General features: G+C 44.5%; 1 protein-coding gene across 2 annotated transcripts in view; it reads left to right on the forward strand.

Annotated features, from left to right (window-relative positions):
- LOC110498360 (apoptosis-resistant E3 ubiquitin protein ligase 1) overlaps nucleotides 1-16,240 on the forward strand; it is a 35,588-nt gene extending 19,348 nt beyond the window's left edge. For both annotated transcript variants that reach the window (XM_036954881.1, XM_036954880.1), the window contains 18 exons: nucleotides 3,305-3,376; nucleotides 7,427-7,653; nucleotides 8,645-8,882; nucleotides 9,641-9,810; nucleotides 9,927-10,107; nucleotides 10,353-10,606; nucleotides 10,724-10,801; nucleotides 10,917-11,058; nucleotides 11,170-11,291; nucleotides 11,416-11,491; nucleotides 11,581-11,690; nucleotides 11,814-11,993; nucleotides 13,704-13,826; nucleotides 14,023-14,152; nucleotides 14,276-14,334; nucleotides 14,484-14,573; nucleotides 14,705-14,880; nucleotides 15,074-16,240. In XM_036954881.1, the coding sequence (XP_036810776.1) occupies nucleotides 3,305-3,376; nucleotides 7,427-7,653; nucleotides 8,645-8,882; nucleotides 9,641-9,810; nucleotides 9,927-10,107; nucleotides 10,353-10,606; nucleotides 10,724-10,801; nucleotides 10,917-11,058; nucleotides 11,170-11,291; nucleotides 11,416-11,491; nucleotides 11,581-11,690; nucleotides 11,814-11,993; nucleotides 13,704-13,826; nucleotides 14,023-14,152; nucleotides 14,276-14,334; nucleotides 14,484-14,573; nucleotides 14,705-14,880; nucleotides 15,074-15,176 (2,531 nt within the window). In that variant the 3' untranslated portion in view covers nucleotides 15,177-16,240. The remainder of the gene's footprint in view (nucleotides 1-3,304; nucleotides 3,377-7,426; nucleotides 7,654-8,644; nucleotides 8,883-9,640; nucleotides 9,811-9,926; nucleotides 10,108-10,352; nucleotides 10,607-10,723; nucleotides 10,802-10,916; nucleotides 11,059-11,169; nucleotides 11,292-11,415; nucleotides 11,492-11,580; nucleotides 11,691-11,813; nucleotides 11,994-13,703; nucleotides 13,827-14,022; nucleotides 14,153-14,275; nucleotides 14,335-14,483; nucleotides 14,574-14,704; nucleotides 14,881-15,073) is intronic.
- Nucleotides 16,241-22,633: the final 6,393 nt, after the last annotated feature.

Raw genomic sequence — 22,633 nt, forward strand, 5'->3', positions numbered from 1 at the left:
ATAGCATTCCAGAGAGACATAAGAGACTGTAACGTTCTTTGCTTCACGGAAACATGGCTCACTCGAGACACACTATCGGAGTCGGTACAGCCAACTGGTTTCTTCACGCATCGCGCCGACAGAAACAAGCATCTTTCTGGTAAGAAGAGGGGCGGGGGGGTATGCCTTATGATTAACGTGACGTGGTGTGATCATAACAACATAAAGGAACTCAAGTCCTTCTGTTCACCTGACTTAGAATTCCTCACAATCAAATGTCGACCGCATTATCTACCAAGAGAATTATCTTCGATTATAATCACAGCCACATATATTCCCCCCCAAGCAGACACATCGATGGCCCTGAACAAACTTTATTTTACTCTATGTAAACTGGAAACCACATATCCTGAGACTGCATTCATTGTAGCTGGGGATTTTAACAAGGCTAATCTGAAAACAAGACTCCCTAAATTCTATCAGCATATCGATTGTTCTACCAGGGTTGGTAAAACTCAGGATCATTGTTATTATAACTTCCGCGACGCATATAAGGCCCTCCCCCATCCTCCTTTCGGAAAAGCTGACCACGACTCCATTTTGTTCCTCCCTGCCTATAGACAGAGACTAAAACAGAAAACTCCCGAGCTCAGGTCTGTTCAACGCTGGTCCGACCAATCTGATTCCACGCTTCAAGATTGCTTCGATCACGTGGATTGGGATATGTTCCACATTGCGTCAAACAACAACATTGATGAATACGCTGATTCGGTGAGCGAGTTTATAAGCAAGTGCATCGTCGATGTCGTACCCACAGCAACTATTAAAACATTCCCAAACCAGAAACCGTGGATTGATGGCAGCATTCGCGCAAAACTGAAAGCGCGAACCACTGCTTTTAACCAGGGCAAGGTGACCAGAAACATGACCGAGTACAAACACTGTAGCTATTCCCTCCGCAAGGCAATCAAACAAGCTAAGCATCAGTATAGAGACAAAGTAGAGTCGCAATTCAACGGCTCAGACACAAGAGGTATGTGGCCCGTTGCGGACCACGATGTCTTGCTCCCAGACAGACTAAACAACTTCTTTGCTTGCTTTGAGGACAATACAGTGCCACTGACACGGCCCGCTACCAAAACCTGCGGACTCTCTTTCACTGCAGCCAACGTGCGTAAAACATTTAAACGCGTTAACCCTCGCAAGGCTGCAGGCCCAGACGGCATCCCCAGGCACGTCCTCAGAGCATGCGCAGACCAGCTGGCTGGTGTGTTTACGGACATATTCAATCAACCCTTATCCCAGTCTGCTGTTCCCACATGCTTTAAGAGGGCCACCATTGTTCCTGTTCCCAAGAAAGCTAAGGTAACTGAGCTAAACGACTATCGCCCCGTAGCACTCACTTCTGTCATCATGAAGTGCTTTGAGAGACTAGTCAAGGACCCTACCTGACACCCTAGACCCACTCCAATTTGCTTACCGCCCCAACAGGTCCACAGACGACGCAATCGCAACCACACTGCACACTGCCCTAACCCATCTGGACAAGAGGATTACCTATGTGAGAATGCTGTTCATCGACTACTGCTCGGCATTTAACACCATAGTACCCTCCAAACTCGTCATCAAGCTCGAGACCCTGGGTCTCGACCCCGCCCTGTGCAACTGGGTACTGGACTTCCTGACGGGCCGCCCCCACCCAGGTGGTGAGGGTAGGTAACAACATCTCCACCCCGCTGATCCTCAACACTGGGGCCCCACAAGGGTGCCCTCTCCTGTACTCCCTGTTCACCCACGAATGCGTGGCCATGCACGCCTCCATCTCAATCATCAAGTTTGCAGACGACACTACAGTGGTAGGCTTGATTACCAACAACGACGAGACGGCCTACAGGGAGGAGGTGAGGGCCCTCGGAGTGTGGTGTCAGGAAAATAACCTTACACTCAATGTCAACAAAACTAAGGAGATGATCGTGGACTTCAGGAAACAGCAGAGGGAGCACCCCCCTATCCACATCGACGGGACAGTAGTGGAGAGGGTGGTAAGTTTTAAGTTCCTTGGCGTACACATCACGGACAAACTGAATTGGTCCACCCACACAGACAGCGTGGTGAAGAAGGCGCAGCGGCACCTCTTCAACCTCAGGAGGCTGAAGAAATTCAGCTTGTCACCAAAAGCACACAAACTTTTACAGATGCACAATCGAGAGCATCCTGTCGGGCTGTATCACCGCCTGGTACGGCAACTGCTCCACCCACAACCGTAAGGCTCTCCAGAGGATAGTGAGGCCTGCACAACGCATCACCGGGGGCAAACTACCTGCCCTCCAGGACACCTACACCACCCGATGTCACAGGAAGGCCATAAAGATCATCAAGGACAACAACCACCCGAGCCACTGCCTGTTCACCCCTCTATCATCCAGAAGGTGAGGTCAGTACAGGTGCATCAAAGCAGGGACCGAGAGACTGAAAAACAGCTTCTATCTCAAGGCCATCAGACTGTTTAACAGCCACCACTAACATTGAGTGGTTGCTGCCAACATACTGACTCAACTCCAGCCACTTTAATATTGGAAAAGATTATGTACAAAATGTATCACTAGCCACTTTAAACAATGCCACTTAATATGTTTACATACCCTAAATTACTCATCTCATATGTTTTTAATGTACTCAAGACCATCTACTGCATCTTGCCTATGCCGTTCTGTACCATCACTCAATCATATATCTTTATGTACATATTCTTAATCCCTTTACACTTGTGTGTATAAGGTAGTTGTTGTGAAATTCTTAGGTTAGATTACTCGTTGGTTATTACTGCATTGTCGGAACTAGAAGCACAAGCATTTCGCTACACTCGCATTAACATCTGCTAACCATGTGTATGTGACAAATCAGATTTGATTTGATTACTGGCTACACAAAGTGGTAGACACAATTCCCCTGCCGTTACATCTTCAGAAAGTTGCAAGAAATACAAGTCACTGATACATTCTTTAATATGTTTTCATATTCTTTACATGTAGGCTTTGGATTGAACAAATCTGTGCTCACTTTTGTCTCTTAAGGTACTCAGAAACAACTGCACAGTGAAACCTATCATTACAACAGTCATTATCAGAGTAATTTTTGTCCTGGTCGTACTGGTGCTCCCAAAATAAAATGTCAGGTCACACAGCAAAATATGTAGGAGCTTATGCGACCACTTTAGTGCCCTGGGCGTAGGGCACATCAGAATATTATGCAATGTCTGTCAAAAGCTTTTTCTGTGCTGTGAAAGTCAAGTAAAGTATGATGCCTGTCTTTGTTTCTCTTTCAGCGGGAGCTTTTATATTTGGCTGTACTGTAGCACTGTGCTTTCTGATAAGGGACCTCATGTTTTACGTGATTGGTGAGTGAGTTCTACTGACAGTAGCCGTTCGAAGTAGGGGATGGGCGCCTGTCAGCAAGGCCTGGGGCCTAAACTACCCTGTCATTAGAATTATCAGGAAGTACTTGTTGAAAATATTAGTACAGTTGAAACTTGCCTAGTAAAATAAAGGTTACATTTAAAAATATATATATATATTTTTAAAATAATAAATAATCAAGAAAACATTCAGATATACTGTGTGTATATATATATATATATATATATATATATATATATATATATATATATATATATTTGAACTACAGATACTGTTTGTGTGTCCCAAGATTTCCAGGCTTTACCCATACAATTACTGCTTCTCCACAGCACATTCAAGGAAATAGACCTTAAAGGGATAGTTCACTCAAAAATACAACATGGGTTTCCTTACCCTGTAAGTAGTCTATGGAGAAGGTATGATGTCAATCCATGCTCTGGGTTCATTTCCCTGGCACTGTTTCCAAATGGTTAACTTTTGGCATTGGTGGCACAAATCCCAATCAATCATGGGTTCGATATTTGCTTTGTTCAAAGCTTCTATAAGTGACTGTTTGAGCTTCAGAATCAATGTAGATACTTTTGGATGAAAGTGAACAATCCCTTTAAAGCATTCTTTGAAGTAATTTTTCTACAATTGCATTGCAAATGGTCTCTCCACTAATAAGATCAGCATGAGCCATTAGATCTTCACGGGTCCAAAACGTTGGATGGATCCGTGGCTTTCCCACCCAACCCGATATGCATACATTTAATTTCAAAAAACGGAGACCCGTTCCGAAGGGACCCGAGGACAGTCAGACCCTTTCCGAAAAGACCATGGAAAACAGACCCATACTGGTTTGGAGCCGAGAGACCCGTTCAGATCCGATAGTAGAAAGAAACCTCCAACTTGGCGCTGCCAGCGCCATTAGTAAACAAGTGATATTGGCCAAATTATCCACCGTTTGTCCAAACGCCAAATAACCAATTACAAAAAAACGAAATTTGTTGTTTCAAAGTTCAAAACTTTATAGTGTCCAGTAATAACCACGAGCCAGTCCTACTCAATGAAGGTGCCACCTACCTCCTGTGATTGTTAGATTAAAGGAGTAAGTCTGGTAGGCCTAAAACATTCTGCCTCACCTCAAGTTCAACTGTCGGAGTCACTTGGAGTGCCAGTGCACACCGCAGTCAAAGGCCTGCAGTAGCTAAGCCTAATAATAGTCATACCACACCAAACCGTCACAAAACTTTATTAGGGTAATATCACAAGTAAGTCAAGTCATTGTTTCTAGTGAAAATACGAACAGGTTATTATATTGCTGCATTAAATAAAGTTTTTTCCCTCTTTTGTTCTTCCTTTTCATGGTTTGTGTGCGAGTAGCATAGTAGGCCTACCGGGAATACCGGTAATTTTGTTATATTGCGGCAAACACAACATTACAGCTGGAACTTAATTTGGCCACCGAAAATGGCTCAACAGAATAAAACATTCCAAAAAGTTTTGAACAGGCTTACACTGCCTTCGGAAAGTATCCAGACTTCACATTTTGTTACGTTACAGACTTATTCTAAAATGGATTCAACACAAAACAATCCTCAGCAATCTACACACAATACCCCATAGTGACAAAGCGAAAACAGGATTTTAGACATTTTTGCAAATGTATTAAAAATAAAAACAGAAATATCTTATTTACTTAAGTATTCAGACCATTTGCTATGAGACTCGAAATTGAGCTTAGGTGCATCCTGTTTCCATTGATCATCCTTGAGATGTTTCTACAACTTGATTGGAGTCCACCTGTGGTAAATTCAATTGATTGGACATGATTTTGTAAGTCACACACCTGTCTATATAAGGTCCCACAGTTGACAGTTCATGTCAGAGCAAAAACCAAGCCATGAGGTTGAAGGAATTGTCCAAAGAGCTCCAAGACAGGATTTTGTTGAGGCACAGATCTGGGGAAGGGTACCAAAACATTTCTGCAGCATTGAAGGTCCCCAAGAACACAGTGGCCTCTAACATTCTTAATTGGAAGAAGTTTGGAACCACCAAGACACTTCCTAGTTCTGGCCGGCCGGCCGGCCAAACTGAGCAATTGTGGGAGAAGGGCCTTGGTCAGATGGGTGTCCAAGAACCCAATGGTCACTCTGACAGAGCTCTAGAGTTCCTCTGAGGAGATGGGAGAACCTTCCAGAAGGACAACCATCTCTGCAGCACTCCACCAATCAGGCCTTCATGGTAGAGTAGCCAGACGGAAGCCACTCCTCAGTAAAAAAGCACATAACAGCCCTCTTGGAGTTTGCCAAAAGGCACCAAAAGACTCTCAGACAATGAGAAACAAGATTCTCTGGTCTGATGAAACCAAGATTGAACTCTTTAGCCTGAATGCCAAGCGTCACATCTGGAGGAAATCTGGCAACATTCCGCACAGTGAAGCATGGTGGTGGCAGCATCATGCTGTGGGGATTTCTTTCTGCGGCATGGACTGGGAGACTAGTCAGGATTGATGATTGATGAAAACCTGCTCCAGAGTGCTCAGGACCTCAGACTGTTCGAAGGTTCCAACAGGAAAATTCCCCTAAGGACACAGCCAAGACAACGCAGGAGTGGCTTCGGGACAAGTCTCTGAATGTCCTTGAGTGGCCCAGCCAGAGTCGGGACTTGAACACGATCGAACATCTCTGGAGAGATCTGAAAATAGCTTTGCAGCAACGCTCCCTCCCCATCCAACCTGACAGAGCTTGAGATGATCTGCAGAGAGGAATGGGAGAAACTCCCCAAATGCAGGTGTGCCAAGCTTGTAGCGTCTATACCCAAGAAGACTCAAGGCTTTAATCGCTGCCAAAGGTGCTTCAACAAAGTACTGAGTAAAGGATCTGAATACTTATGTAAATGTGATATTTCTATTTTTAACAAATTTGCACAAATTTGCTAATTTTTTTGCAGTTTTTGCTTTGTCATTATGGGGTATTGTGTGTATGGGGTATTGCATGTAGATTGACGAGGGGGGGGGGGGAATATTTAATGAATTTTAGAATAAGGCTGTAACGTAACAAAATGTGGGAAAAGTCAAGGTGTCTGAATACTTTCCAAATGCAATGTATATTGCAGCTAATACCAACAAAGGTCATTGCCTACCGTAGGCCTACTCAACAAATTACAGTCATAGGTTAATGCTATTTATTTTACAACGGGCCTACTTTTAACCTTAAACTAAATACGGATCACAAAATTGAAAAGACAAACTTAATTTAGCCAATGAAAATGTCTCAACAAAATGAAAAAAAAAACTTGCATAGGCTATGCAGAGAACCCGTTTAGATGATAAAATAGGCCTACAATAATAATACAAAGTATTTACAGTAATAATAATGACTAAACATTCAATAACAAATATGGAAATAAATTAATGGTAGGTAGACAATTGCATCAAACCTGAATAGTGAGTTGCACACAGTCCATTTGGCCACCAACATTCTTCTCATCTTTGTCCACTATAATATTCAAACTTGTCCCCGAGGACATTACCCTTGTCGGCTTCTTTTTACTGTACTCTTTCTCCTCTAACTTTCGTTTTACTTCAATGAAAAATAACTTAATCTTCACAATCAACAGTAGCCTAGGCCAAGGCTCATTTTACTGTCTCTCTCCAGCAGGTGAGGTGAGCAGCTGGAACCATTTTCAGTCAAACATAACTATACAATTTATTGAGTTGCAATTGGCTAACAGAGATAACAAGCTTGCACATTTCTCATCACACAAACAGTAAATTAACAGAGGACAGGTCCAATCAGGTCCAGTCGGTAAATCAATTTGAATTGCACATACCCGAGACCCGTGCCAATTATATCAGACTCGTCACAGATCCGAGACAAAAGTCTGAATTTAGGACCTGGACCTGCTTGGGTCCCGTGTCAGATCTCCAAATGTTGTGGTCTGTTGGACCCGTGAAGACCTCTATGAGCCATCCTCTGTATGCTGTGCATTTAATCACATTCAGTGTGTTCAAACAAGGTCTCTGACTGAATGTCTCCCCCTGGCAGGTGGAATTACTGTTTCCATCATAGCGTTTGTCTTTACCATCAAGTTCCTATGTGAGCTTGCTGCGCGGGTGGTTAGCTTCCTGCAGAATGAGGATCCCGGGAGAAGGGGTGACCGCAGCATCTACGACTATGTACGAGGGAACTACCTGGACCCGCGCTCCTGCAAGGTGTCCTGGGATTGGAAGGACCCACAGGAAGTGGGCCAGACTATGAGCTTCCGTGTTCACGTAAGATCCTTTCCTACCTATCTGCTTGAAATCACATATCTAGGATACTTCAGTCATTTCTGGATTTTAAGAGTTCAATTTCTGAAAGTACATTTCTGAAACTACGATTAGAGCACAACCACCCACCTCAAATATTAAAGGTCCAATGTAGACGTTTTTACCTCAATATCAAATCATTTCTGGGTAACAATTAAGTACCTTACTGTGGTTGTTTTCAATTCAAATGGTCAAAAATAATTTTAAAAAGTGCTACTTAGCAAAGAGCAATTTCTCAAGCAATAATGTTGCTAGGACTGTCTGTGAGTGGTTTGAGTGGGGAGGGAAAAACTGAAAACAAGCTGTTATTGGCAGAAAGGTTTGGAGAAGTTCTCCCTCACATTTTGGGACTATGTCAACAATGGACTAATGAAACAAATACCAAAATATTGTTTTGGGGTGGAGTTTTCCTTTAAGTTTCATTCATGCGATATATTTTCTTCTTTGTGAAACCCCAAGGGGGGTTTGGAACTCTCTATTAACTAATTGGCAAAAACTCCATCCCACTAAATCTTCAGGTATTCTTTTTAAGCAGGTCTCACACTAAAAAGGCACTATCATAATTTTCACAATTTCACAGTATTATTCCAACCTCATAGTGTAGAGAGAGAAAAAACAGGAAATCAGGTTTTACCGCAATGGGCCTTTAAAGAGAATGTAGAGGAGGGATACACTTTTTTGTTTCTGCGGATTTTAGTCAGTGATTCTGTTATTTGTCTGGTCGGTTGGGTTTCTATTGGGGACATAAAGCACACGATGAAGTTTCAAGTTTATTTGTCACGTGCAGGGAACATAGGGGGTGTAAAACAGTACAGTGAAATGCTTACTTGCTAGCCTTTTCCCAACAATACAATATACAATTCAATATCAAGGTGAGAATAGACTGTTGGCACAAGTTGTGGTACTAGACGTCCTGCCATGGTTTGTCATGGTTTGCTCTGACTCTCTACCAAAGCTCTTCTACAAGAACGGCCAGCCCTTCCCTGCCCACCGACCCGTGGGGTTAAGGGTCAACATCACTCACATAGAGCTGGCCCTAGACATCCCCATCACCCAGGAGGTTCTGCAGGAGCCAGAGTCCAATGTGGTCAAACTGGCCTTCACTGTCCGCAAGGCCGGACGCTATGAGGTAGCTGTCAAACTGGGAGGACTCAACGTGGCCTACAGCCCTTACTACAAGATATTCAAATCAGGTAAAGAAAGTCATGACCGTTTGGACTGTGTGACTAACCCATCTCAGGACTGGACTGTGTGACTAACCCATCTCAGGACTGGACTGTGTGACTAACCCATCTCAGGACTGGACTGTGTGACTAACCCATCTCAGGACTGGACTGTGTGACTAACCCATCTCAGGACTGGACTGTGCTGTATTTGTAATATACATGCGAAGCATGGATGACATGAGGACGTTTAAGTAATTGATATTGATAATTGTGTTTTTACGTATGATAAAGAACAGAACTTTGACGTTGCGCAGTAAGAATGATTAATGACCACCCAGACCAGATTTGATACCACTGAACATTTCTTCCAATGTTCTTTCCATGGCTTGTCCTCATAACATGATAATAAGTATGTTAATAGTATTCATCATCACAATATGTTTTGTAGGTCGGCTTTGTTTACGAAATATAGCACGAGGTGATGATGATCATAACATTTATTTAAGGCAATATCAATATTTTCCTGAACATTTTATCTGAATCTGATTGTTTAAGTATTTGGAAATATTTGTATTATGCTCTACAGCGTTGCTCAATTATGTTTGACAAGTGTTGAAACGATCCCTTCACATGGAAGCAACTTGGATCTTTGTGTAAATGAAAGCTGTTTTTCCTCTGTTGTCTCAGGCCCTATGTATGTATTGTACTGGTAAACACTACATACTTTAATTTGAGATATCCCCTGAATGCTCATCTCTTCCCCACATGTTCTGTGTCCATTTCAGGGACAGTGGACCCGTCCAAAACGAAGATAGCCTACCACTTCTCCACCCTGGTCTTAGTATATGGCCAGCAGCATACCCTGCAGATCGAGCCTCGGGACGAATATGGCAACCCCACCAGTAATTCCACCTCACTGATAGACGAAGTCAACTACAGCGTCCACGTCCACTCGGTAAGAACCCAATATCACGACACAACACTCATACAACAGAATAAATTCATTTGTTTCCTGATTTTAGACTGTGGACTTGGACAATGGGAATCAATTTTGTGTCTTCCTCCTCTCAGCTGGGCACGGTGGATGACGACAGCCTGGAGGAGTACTACTGTAAGTCAGTGTCATCCAACAAGCAGCTGTGCCAGGTACTGCTGAAAATCACCCTGAGGAAGAAGGGCTGTTTCCGGGCACGCATCTCCTATACCGACCTGCCCCTCAGCAACGGGGAGTTCGACATCATTGTTCTCAGTGGTGAGTAAGGGTCCTATTTTAGGATATGATTGAACAGGCCCATGTGAAGGAAGGTGATAGGATAGTGGATCAAATGGTATTTCACCAAGTTGCTACATGTATTTTCAGCCTATCATACTCAAAATGAGATACTCCACAGTGAAATACATGTAGAGTCTAGACTTTCGTCTTGGTGGAGGAAAAGCTGTGGTTGTAGGGTTCTCATATCACTCTTTTGTTTCAATTGCTACCCTTCCACCAAACAGAGAATGAGAAGAAGTGTGTGGAGAAGAACGTGTCCACCACAGGGATCAGCATCTACTTTGAGGCGTACCTCTACGGCACAGGGAACTACAGTAACTACAGTAACTCCTCGTGGCAGCTCCCAGCCTCGGCTCTGATGGCCCCTCAGAGACGGCCCTCCATGGGGGACGAGGAGGACGAGCATGACTCCCCTGTAGAGGGCCAGCCGGAGAAGGTCAAGAAACCAAAAAAGGTCTACTGCTACATATCGCCAAAGGTGGGTGAAGAAAGGATAGAAAGGATTTTGTATTGACCAGACATACCACATGCTCTACAGCCGGGTTTGTTGCAGACTTCTATCATTGACTGGACCATTTACTTTTCTGCTACACAGCAACTGTCAGTGAAGGAGTTTTACCTGAAAATCATTCCATGGCGCCTTTTCACCTTTCGAGTTTGCCCAGGGACAAAGGTAGGACAAGCAGCCATGCTGTGAAACACTGTGTGATTTCCACATAATATTGTCTGACCTTTAGCAGTAGGTTTAATGAGCTTGTGTGTTCACCCTCGTCTTTCTGCCCCTTCAGTTCACATACTATGGCCCTGACCCCGTTCACAAGTACTTGACTCTTGTGGTGGATGATGGGATCCAGCCGCCAGTGGAGCTGAGCTGTAAAGACAGAAACATCATGGCTGCCACCTTCATCCGTTTCCTGCACAAGAATATCGGTTGGTATCCCTCCTTTTCAAGTCCAATAACACTGGGGGGTGTACCTGGTATAGATCGTTTTTGGCCTCTGTAGAAGCATTGAGACTGGATGTTTTTTGTGCCGTTGACAGGTGGCTCGGAGACGTTCCAGGACAAGGTGAGCTTCTTCCAGAGGGAGCTCAGACACATCCACTCCAAGAGACCTCGCACCAAGACCTGCCTGAAGATCACACGCCACTGCATCCTGGACTCTGTGAGTGAACCCACAGTGTAACTATTTTCCGAGCCGCAGTGAGATTAAGAACTGCTACTGCAGACTTGTAAGGTGATATTGAGTGTGAAAATGACAGTGTTTTAACACGTCTATCTCTCCCCAGTCTCTGAAATCCACCCGGAACTTCTCCGTGTCGGACTGGAGTAAGAACTTTGAGGTGGTGTTTCAGGATGAGGAAGGTAAGATCAGCAGATGACAGGCCAGTCAGCTGGTGTTGTGTGGGGAGGGCTGTTGAATGACGCAGTATATGTGTTGTGTGGGCCCTTAGCTCTGGACTGGGGAGGGCCGCGAAGGGAGTGGTTTGAGCTTGTCTGTAAGACCCTGTTTGACACCACCAATCAGCTGTTTACTCGCTTCAGTGACGACAACCAGGGCCTGGTAAGACCTCCCTTCTCACAAGCACAACTAGAACAATACGGCTAAGGCCAGGATTCAGTGACCTAGTGCTGGGGTTAGCCAATAGGATAGTGAGGTACTGTGTCTGTCCGTCTATCTTCTCAGGTCCACCCCAACGCTGAGCGGCCGGTCCACCTGCGTCTGAAGATGTATGAGTTTGCGGGGCGCGTGGTGGGGAAGTGCCTGTACGAGTCAGCCCTGGGCGGGGCCTACAAGCAGCTGGTCCGCGCTCGCTTCACCCGCTCCTTCCTGGCCCAGCTCATCGGACTCAGGATGAACTACAAAGTATGTCCTCCGTCTCAGTCCCACATCCTCTGAGGACCTAGAGATGGACCTCTCTCCCAATACTTACCTCTCTCCCAATGTTTACCTCTCTCCCAATGTTTACCTCTCTCCCAATGCTTACCTCTCTCCCAATGCTTACCTCTCTCCCAATGCTTACCTCTCTCCCAATGCTTACCTCTCTCCCAATGCTTACCTCTCTCCTAATGCTTACATCTCTCCCAATGTTTACCTCTCTCCCAATGCTTACCTCTCTCCCAATGCTTACCTCTCTCCCATTGCTTACCGCTCTCCCAATGTTTACCTCTCTCCCAATACTTACCTCTCTCCCAATGTTTACCTCTCTCCCAATGTTTACCTCTCTCCCAATGCTTACCTCTCTCCCAATGTTTACCTCTCTCCCAATACTTACCTCTCTCCCAATGTTTACCTCTCTCCCAATGCTTACCTCTCTCCCAATGTTTACCTCTCTCCCAATGTTTACCTCTCTCCCAATGTTTACCTCTCTCCCAATGCTTACCTCTCTCCCAATGCTTACCTCTCTCCCAATAGTTACCTCTCTCCCAATGCTTACCTCTCTCCCAATGCTTACCTCTCTCCCAATGCTTACCTCTCTCCCAATGCTTACCTCTCTCCCAATGCTTACCTCTCTCCCAATGCTTACCTCTCTCCCAATGCTTACCTCTCTCCCGATGCCTACCTCTCTCCCAATGCTTACCTCTCTCCCAATGCTTACCTCTCTCCCAATGCTTACCTCTCTCCCAATGCTTACCTCTCTCCCAATGCTTACCTCTCTCCCAATGCTTACTTGTCTCCCAATGCCTACCTCTCTCCCAATGTTTACCTGTCTCCCAATGTTTACATGTCTCCCAATGCCTACCTCTCTCCCAATGTTTACCTCTCTCGCAATGTTTACCTCTCTCCCAATGCTTACCTGTCTCCCAATGCTTACCTGTCTCCCAATGCTTACCTCTCTCCCAATGTTTACCTCTCTCCCAATGTTTACCTCTCTCCCAATGCTTACCTGTCTCCCAATGCTTACCTCTCTCCCAATGTTTACCTCTCTCCCAATGTTTACCTCTCTCCCAATGCTTACCTGTCTCCCAATGCTTACCTCTCTCCCAATGCTTACCTCTCTCCTAATGCTTACCTCTCTCCCAATGCCTACCTCTCTCCCAATACTTACCTCTCTCCCAATGCTTACCTCTCTCCCAATGCCTACCTCTCTCCCAATACTTACCTCTCTCCCAATGCCTACCTCTCTCCCAATGCTTACCTCTCTCCCAATGCCTACCTCTCTCCCGATGCCTACCTCTCTCCCGATGCCTACCTCTCTCCCGATGCCTACCTCTCTCCCGATGCCTACCTCTCTCCCGATGCCTACCTCTCTCCCAATGCTTACCTCTCTCCCAATGCTTACCTCTCTCCCAATGCTTACCTCTCTCCCAATGCCTACCTCTCTCCCAATGCCTACCTCTCTCCCAATGCTTACCTCTCTCCCAATGCCTACCTCTCTCCCAATGCTTTGGCTGGTTAGAAAGGCGATCTGTTTATTTCATAGCGTATGAGGTGTATATTGTGGTGTTTCTAGAACATTAAGATCTCATCCTGCTGCTCTAAGTGGATAAGTCATCCTTGTTGTTTCACCGAGTTAGAATGACACGTTTATTTTAAATCTATTTTCCTGTATTTGTATTTAATTTTCCACGGCAGTACTTTGAGACGGATGATCAGGAGTTCTACAAAACGAAAGTCTGCTTCATCCTAAACAATGATGTCAGTGAAATGGACCTGGTGTTTGCTGAGGAGAAGTACAAGTCAGGACAGCTGGAGAAGGTGACGAGGGAACCTTTCTGTTTGACATGACTTCCCTTATCCACCATGTCATCTCACAGAAAAAAGAAAGCACTAACAAAACAGAATAATTATTTCCTTGGCAGACTGCTTAGTACTCCTAGAAAGGCAGTGCGTGGTCTGTGTGTGGGTGTGTTGTCAGTCATGTCCTGAGCTCTGTTACTCTGTCACTCTTCAGGTGGTGGAGCTGATATCTGGAGGAGCTCAGATTGCTGTCAACAATGAGAACAAGATGCATTATCTGAACCTGCTGGCCCAGTACAGGCTCGCCAGTCAGGTGCGAGACGAGGTGGAGCACTTTCTCAAAGGTAGGGATACAAACACCCATATATTAGGGAGTAATTTCACATTCACCCCTGTATCTAATCTGGAATGTCTTTAAGGGGATAGGCAACCAAGCTTTTGGCAATGAACTGTTTTGTGAATTGCAGGTTTGAATGAACTTGTTCCGGAGAACCTCCTGGCCATATTTGATGAGAATGAGCTGGAGGTATGTTGAATAAAACTCAAACTGAAAAACAAACTGATTTTGTCTCTAATTACATCCCCTATCAAACTTTCCAAGCTTGCATGCCTTGTCCTACTTTCTAAATCTCAGGCCTATGGCACTGTAACGTCTAAATGTCTGTTTGTCCCCAGCTGTTGATGTGCGGTACAGGAGACATCAATGTCCAGGACTTCAAGGCCCATGCTGTGGTCGTAGGAGGGTCGTGGCACTTCAGAGAGAAGGTGTGTGACACCACCTGGTCGGAGCCATAGTAGATGGTGAACGACACTGCTTTGCTACAGCGTTATATTGATTGAGATGTGTCAAACGTGTTAGTGTTGTGCACCATGCTGACTGTGTTGTGTTGTGCTAGGTGATGAAGTGGTTCTGGGCCGTGGTGTCCAGCTTCACCCAGGAGGAGTTGGCTCGCCTGCTGCAGTTCACCACCGGCTCCTCCCAGCTTCCCCCTGGGGGCTTCAACACCCTCTGCCCCTCATTCCAGATCATTGCTGCTCCCACACACAGCACCCTGCCCACCGCACACACCTGGTGAGTGGACGGGCATGCACGCACCCTCACAAACACACACACACTCAGACACATACACATGCACTCTTACACATTCATTAACATGTGCTATACAGTCGGTTTCAGTTCTTTACTTGAGTAATGCACAGACACACTACTTGTCTCATAAAAAACTGTAAAGTGACTGACTATCTGTGAATTCTTCTCTCTCTAGTTTTAACCAGCTTTGCCTCCCCACCTATGATTCCTATGAGGAGCTGCACAAGATGCTGAAGCTGGCCATCAGTGAGGGCAGTGAGGGCTTCGGCATGCTCTGAGTGGCCCTATCCCTGGAGCTCACCCCCAGACTCTGAGTGGCCCTATCCCTGGAGCTCACCCCCAGACTATGAGTGGCCCTATCCCTGGAGCTCACCCCCAGACTCTGAGTGGCCCTATCCCTGGAGCTCACCCCCAGACTCTGAGTGGCCCTATCCCTGGAGCTCACCCCCAGACTCTGAGTGGCCCTATTCCTGGAGCTCACCCCCAGACTCTGAGTGGCCCTATTCCTGGAGCTCACCCCCAGACTCTGAGTGGCCCTATCCCTGGAGCTCACCCCCAGAGTCTGAGTGGCCCTATCCCTGGAGCTCACCCCCAGACTCTGAGTGGCCCTATCCCTGGAGCTCACCCCCAGACTCTGAGTGGCCCTATCCCTGGAGCTCCCCGCCAGACTCTGAGTGGCCCTATCCCTGGAGCTCACCCCCAGACTCTGAGTGGCCCTATCCCTGGAGCTCACCCCCAGACTCTGGTCACACTGTGGTCCTGCTCATACAGCAGTGGGGTACCAATGACACCAGCACCAACCAGGCCCCTGGTACGCCTGTTACCCGCTCCATCCGCTTTGGACAATGGACATCCCTCCTCGACTCACACGGGCTACCCATGATCCTCTTTCAGCGGTAGAGGGCATTAAAGGAATTCCACAGGAAGTCCAGGAGGCTCTGGGACGTCGTCAGGTGTCTGCACTATGTGTATATACTGTACAATGTTTGCTTTTCTAATGAAGAACATGACCTAGTGTTAGAAAAGGCTGGGTAGTTTTATTCTAGATGTTAGAGCTGTTTAATTTTACGTTTTTGAGACAGAATATAGAGCTAGTTAAAGAGCCTAGTGAGCTTGGTGTTGTTTTGGTTTTTTGAATTTTATTTTGGAAAAAAGCTGAGGAACATTTAAATGCAAAAGCAGCCTACACAAAGTGTGGAGAAGCTGCGCACCCCATAGCACTTTGGCCTTACCTGATCAGGGAAGGATGTGTGTGTATATACTGTGAAAAGTATGAAAATGTATGTACTCATACTTTAAGTCGCTCTGCTAAATGATTAAAATGTCAAATGTATATACAGTATATATTATATCCCTCTTTCATTTCAATATGTGTACATGCATGTTAAAAGGTTGTCATAGCAACAGTTCAGATATATTTTCAAACAGAAGGGACTAAAAGTACTTGATAGATCTTTGAGGTCATACTTTTTTATTGGTGGGAGTTTAACACGTTACAGCTGATTTCATGTATTTTTTAGTTATCATCGTTTCACATCCACAATGACTTCAGTTTACAAATACATGGATTTTCAAAAGAACAAACGGTTTGCTACCCCATGTCAATGTGTCTGTTTTAACTTATGGACTGATTTATGTTGTTTTCACCCATACCGTTGATGACTTGTTGATGACAATGCTATTTGTCTTGAGCCGTAACAGTTTTTGGTTTTAAAACCTGCCTTATTCAAGCCCTTTGCCTCTGACTACACACTTGAAGTGTGTAGTTAAACGAAGCCTAGACTAGTATAACAACAGTGATATTACTGTTGGTAGTTTTTGCAGTTTGACATGGGACTATCAATTGGATGTTAACATGTGAAGAGATTGGAACTCAAGGTTATCTTGATAGCTGTCATGTCTTGTGCTCTTGACTGTTGGTTTTCATTCACCGTCTTGTCTGGGTTTACCTCCGCATCTCATCTATGCATCCCCTGTGTGTGTGTCCCTGTACCTCTGTGTCCCTGCCCATGGTTGTGTGATCTCAGCTGCCTCCTCTCTAACTACTACCCATAGTGTGCTGTCTCTGACTCCTACAACTCAGTAGATAAGCCACCTGAGTAAGGGATACTGAGACAGGAAACACAAGATGAATATTTCTTCAGGATTGGAAAAAGTACCCAATTATCATACTTGAGTAAAAGTAAAGATGCTTTATTAGAAAATGACTCAAGTAAAAGTCACCCAGTAAAATTCCACTTGAGTAAAAGTCTACAAATATTTGGTTTAAAATATACTAACTATCAAAAGTAAATGTAATTGCTAAAATATACTTAAGTATCAAAAGTAAAAGTGTAAATAATTTCAAATTAAGCTAACAAGATGGCACCATTTTCTAGTTGTTTTATTTATTTAGGCATGGCCAGGGTCACACTCCAACATTCAGACATCATTTACAAACTAAGCCTGTGTGTTTAGTGAGTCCACCAGATCAGAGGCAGTGATGGGATGACCAGGGATGTTCAATGGATAAGTGTGTGAATTGGACCATTTTCATGCCCTGCTAAGCATTCAAAACGAAACAAGTACTTTTGGGTGTCAAGGTAAATGTATGGAGTAAAAAGTACATTATTTTCTTAAACAATGTAGTGAGGTAAAAGTAGTCAAAAATATAAATAGTAAAGTACAGATACCCCATATTGCAGTGTGCAGCTACCCACATGTACAGGCTATTTAGGAAAGCCAACATCTAGAACATAGCACAGTAGCCTAAAGCAGACACATTCTTATGCAATATTATTGTATTTTTTGTATTCACCTGAATCTTTAGCCTCACAACTTACCACAAATGCAAACCCATGACGGGTTACGTTATTGTTATTCAACTCTTCTAGCATTTGCAGCCACTAAGAGATTTCCCCTTAATTAAAAATCACCTCACTCTTGTTGAACAGAATACACGTATCACTTCCCAAGCTCCTCGTACTAACAGAATAACTTTACCTTATTGGGAACCTCTTAAGGGTGCTGGGTTTTTGTTATTGCTGCTGGGGTTGACTGCACACACCTCCCAGTCACTCAGAATTTCTCCTTTGAGACACAGTGAGCTTTCATCCTCCACCATGATTTGCCTAGGGCAAAGTCTTAAAGGGATACTTCTGGATTTTGTCTACTTTCCCAGAGTCAGATGAACTCGTGGATACCATTTGTATGTCTCTGTGTCCAGTTAGAGGTAGTTTCCCGATGCTAACTAGCGTCAGTGCAGTGACTGAAAGTCTATGGGCATTGAAATGTTAGACTAATCAGATGACCTAGTCAACTGAAATGGTAGCTGCTGTCAGACACAAGACTTGGCAGAAGTAGCATTGCATTGTACTATAGGAATCAAGATATTAAATATTCTTAATCAAACCATGTGCATTTACAAAAGTGTAAATAGTTTAAATGCAGTTCAGATTTTTTTTAAAATCAAGATGTAAAAAGAAACGGCAGCTGTGATTTTAAAGTTATTGTTCAGATAGTGTTTCACTCATAAGCAGGTCCTGCTCTCAGTGTTTAAGATTCCAGCTCAAGTGATGGGGAAAACTCAGTGGTTGGTGTGGTTTGGTTTTGGATCGGTGTACATATTGTGACATAGTTGCCTACAGCTTGGAGGTGGGAATTTTTTATGTGTCAAATAAATGACAAAACTGTGGGCTGATGGATGTCAGGGTTCCTGCTCTGCAGTCCCTTTATTGTTCATGGAATTAAAACGTGATGGAGATTATTACATTTTGTGTCAATTTGTCTTTGTTTAAGGAGGCTGAGATTTGCTGGTGACTGTTTCAAGGATTCCTAGCTGGACACTAGCAGAAGACCACATGAAACTTAAACTCAGCAAAAAAAGAAACGTCCCTTTTTCAGGACCCTGTATTTAAAAGATAATTGGTAAAAATCCAAATAACTTCCCAGATCTTAATTGTAAAGGGTTTAAACACTGTTTCCCATGCTTTTTCAATGAACCATGAACAATTAATGAACATGCACCTGTAGAACGGTCGTTAAGACACTAACAGCTTGCAGACGGTAGGCAATTAAGGTCACGGTCATGAAAACTTAAGACACTAAAGAGGCCTTTCTATTGACTCTGAAAAACACCAAAAGAAAAATGCCCAGGGTCCCTGCTCATCTGCGCGAATGTGCCTCAGGCATGTTGCAAGGTGGCATGAGGACTGCAGATGTGGCCAGGGCAATAAATTGCAATGTCCGTACTATGAGACGCCTAAGACAGCGCTACTGGGAGACAGGACAGACAGATGATCGTCCTCGCAGTGGCAGACCACTTGTAACAACACCTGCACAGGATCGATACATCGAACATCACACCTGCAGGACAGGTACAGGATGGTAACAACAACTGCCCGAGTTACACCAGGAATGCACAATCTCTCCATCAGTGCTCAGACTGTCTGCAATAGGCTGAGAGACGCTGGACTGAGGGCTTGTAGGACTGTTGTAAGGCTGGTCCTCACCAGACATCACCGCAACAACGTCGCCTATCGGCACAAACCCACCGTCGCTAGACCAGACAGGACTGGCAAAAAGAGCTTTTCACTGACAAGTCGCGGTTTTGTCTCACCAGGGGTGATAGTCGGATTTGTGTTTATCGTCGAAGGAATGAGCGTTACACTGAGGCCTGTACTCTGGAGCGGAATCGATTTGGAGGTGGGGTCCGTCATTGTCTGGAGCAGTGTGTCACAGCATCATCGGACTGAGCTTATTGTCATTGCAGGCAATCTCAATGCTGTGCGTTACAGGGAAGACATCCTCCTCCCTCATGTGGTACCCTTCATGCAGGCTCATCCTGACAGAACCCTCTAACACGACAATGCCACCAGCCATACTGCTTGTTCTGTGCGTGATTTCCTGCAAGACAGGAATGTCAGTGTTCTGCCATGGCCAGCGAAGAGCTTGGATCTCAATCCCATTGAGCAAGTCTGGGACCTGTTGGACCGGAGGGTGAGGGCTTGGGCCATTGCCCCCCATAAATGTTCGGGAACTTGCAGGTGCCTTGGTGGAAGAGTGGGGTAACATCTTGACCCCCCCCCCCCCCCCCCCCCTCTTTGTTCAGGGACACATTATTCCATTTATTTTAGTCACATGTCTGTGGAACTTGTTCAGTTCATATCTCAGTTGTTGAATACTATGTTCATACAAATATTTACACATGTTAAGTTTGCTGAAAATGAAAGCAGTTGACAGTGAGAGGACATTTCTTTTTTAGCTGAGTTTACATGGACAACATCTTCAGAGACACTGGTCTCAGAACAGAGGGCCTACTAGCTGTCATGAACAACAGAGAGCTATGGCATTCCATCATCCGACACATTGCACCACCATAAGCAAGCAATTCATTTACTCCATTATGGTATGGCAAAAAATCTATCAAGTATGCTTAGTTACATTGGTCAAATAAGGTTCACCTTCATTGCAAATTCCATTAATAAAAAATGAGGGGGGAAATTATGCAAAACCAGACATTGATTTGAACAATGTTTGGGTGTAATTTAGTGATCAAAGCATTGAATTGATTCATTATTACCGTTCAAAAAGAGTTCAGGGACCAATCCATGGCCCCCTGAGTAGTGACTACAAACTTTGAGGAGAGCCCTGTGTCTGACCCTCTCTGATGTAGAGTGAGATTAATGCTGTGAGTATGAGAATCCGGACAAGGCCCCAGCTCTCTGACTGCTGACTGAGCAGAGTGTGGTGGAACTACATGACAGTAATGAACGCAGCAGCCTGGCTGGCTAGTCGATACAGCATGTGCCCTTTCACTGCAGCCTGGACGCACCAACCCTCCTCTCCACAGTCCAAAATGAAAGATTATTCCCAAAGACAGACAAGGTCTTGCTCCTTCCAGGATGATTTCTATTTTATGTGACATCCCAGTGGTCTGTCCTTGGACACAATCAAAGGAACAGAGAGGAGAGGAGATTTCATCCGGCAGCCTCACCATATCCTGGCCTCAATTATCCCATCTAGTGACAGGCCAGTCTCCCGGTGCAGAAATGGGAAGGCCTAATGTTGCATTAGAATTTCATTAAGATTACATGTAGAGTATAACCAGATGCTGCCTGACTGCCACATGCTGAGAATATCTGGAGCCCTGCTCTTCACCTGGACTGGAGCTTCTAGTTTGCTACCAGACTGCTTTCACTTCCCTCCTACTATTGATATATTTATTATGCCTGTCATTTGTGTGATTGGCATGTTATGTTTAGCTAGTGCATAAAAAATTACCTTCATAACAATGGACACACTTTCTTTCATCATTGCCTTGGCCTGTAGGCCTGTAAAGTAGTATGCCATCTCATCACTTTAGTCATTAGAGGTTTTTTGCTTTGTATTGGTGGAACATACTTCAAAATGTTTTTCAATTTGATGTTTTGGTGCTTCTAAAGAAAGCTGATTGAGGACCTTATTATGAATGTGTTTGTTTTTAAGGGCGGCAGGTAGCCTAGCAGTTAAGAGCATTGGGCCAGTAACTGAGAGGTCGCTGGTTTGAATCCCAGACCTGACTAGGTGAGAAATCGGTTGATGTGCCCTTAAGCACTGCACTTCATCCTAATTACTCTGGATAAGAGCTTCTGCTAATTTATAAAAATTTCCGACTGTGTTTTCTTACATTATGTATTTGTTTATCGATGTGTGTATTTCTGTTTTTTTCTGTAATTCAGGGCTCATCTGTAAAATAAACATTGGTCTCAGTACAACTCCCTGATAAAGGTTAAAAAAATATATAATGAATCACATGATTCCAACAGAATACGATGTTCTCTCAAACACAAGGGGGCAGTATTTCTACATGAGAAGTAAAGCAGCAACAGCATGGCAAGACTCCCTCCAGTCAGCACAGTTTACCGCTAACTCTAGAGACAGATCCCACTAAGAGTAACGGATGAGGGGCCTTCTTCTCTTCAACTGGCCAACACGCCTGTCCTGAAATCTCCAGTCCTGCACAGTCAGGAAGAGTTAGAGTCCAATGATTAATGGTCCAGATTACCGATGTCTGATTTATTTATCTAGTGAGTTGATTCACTTCAGCGAACCAGCCTACTCACACCTCATTGCTGTTTAAAAATAAATACACCTCATTCAATAAGACTGGTTTCCCATCAGTTAAATACTTAATTAAGTCAACCAATTGAGTGTTCTACTGTGCACTGGAATGTGATACTTGAGTATACAGAAGTGATAACCGGTGCCAAAAGAAGGCTTGAATGTAAACTTGTGCCTGTAAAATGGCAGGTTAAGACAACCATCACTGTGCATGGACTACATATATCCAGTGTAGAGCCAAGCCTAGCATTCAATGGTTTTGTTGTTGGAATGGGGAGTACTCCAAACATGCAAAACCCCTGGCCCTCCACACTAGATTCACATGCTCACAAACTGCCTGCCTCCGACCATTGTTGTGTAAATCCTATCAGGGCTAGGCGAAGGCATCTTGAAGCACTCGGAAACAGGGGTTCAGTCCCTCAGTCTTGGCATGCACCTGGGTATTTGCATAATGGCCCCTTTCAAATTCCCTGCAGGAATGCTCGAAACATAAGAACCACAAATCAAAATGTCTGCCTCTGGCCCTCCATTGTGATATTGTGCCATATTTGTTTGTTTGTTGATTTGTTAATCCCCTACCATGAGCAATATCGTGTGAAGATAATCTATGATGTATACAATGAATTCACAGAATCATCTTCATCAATAGGAATCC

Source organism: Oncorhynchus mykiss, chromosome 19, assembly GCF_013265735.2.
Source record: "Oncorhynchus mykiss isolate Arlee chromosome 19, USDA_OmykA_1.1, whole genome shotgun sequence".
NCBI classification, from domain to species: domain Eukaryota; kingdom Metazoa; phylum Chordata; class Actinopteri; order Salmoniformes; family Salmonidae; genus Oncorhynchus; species Oncorhynchus mykiss.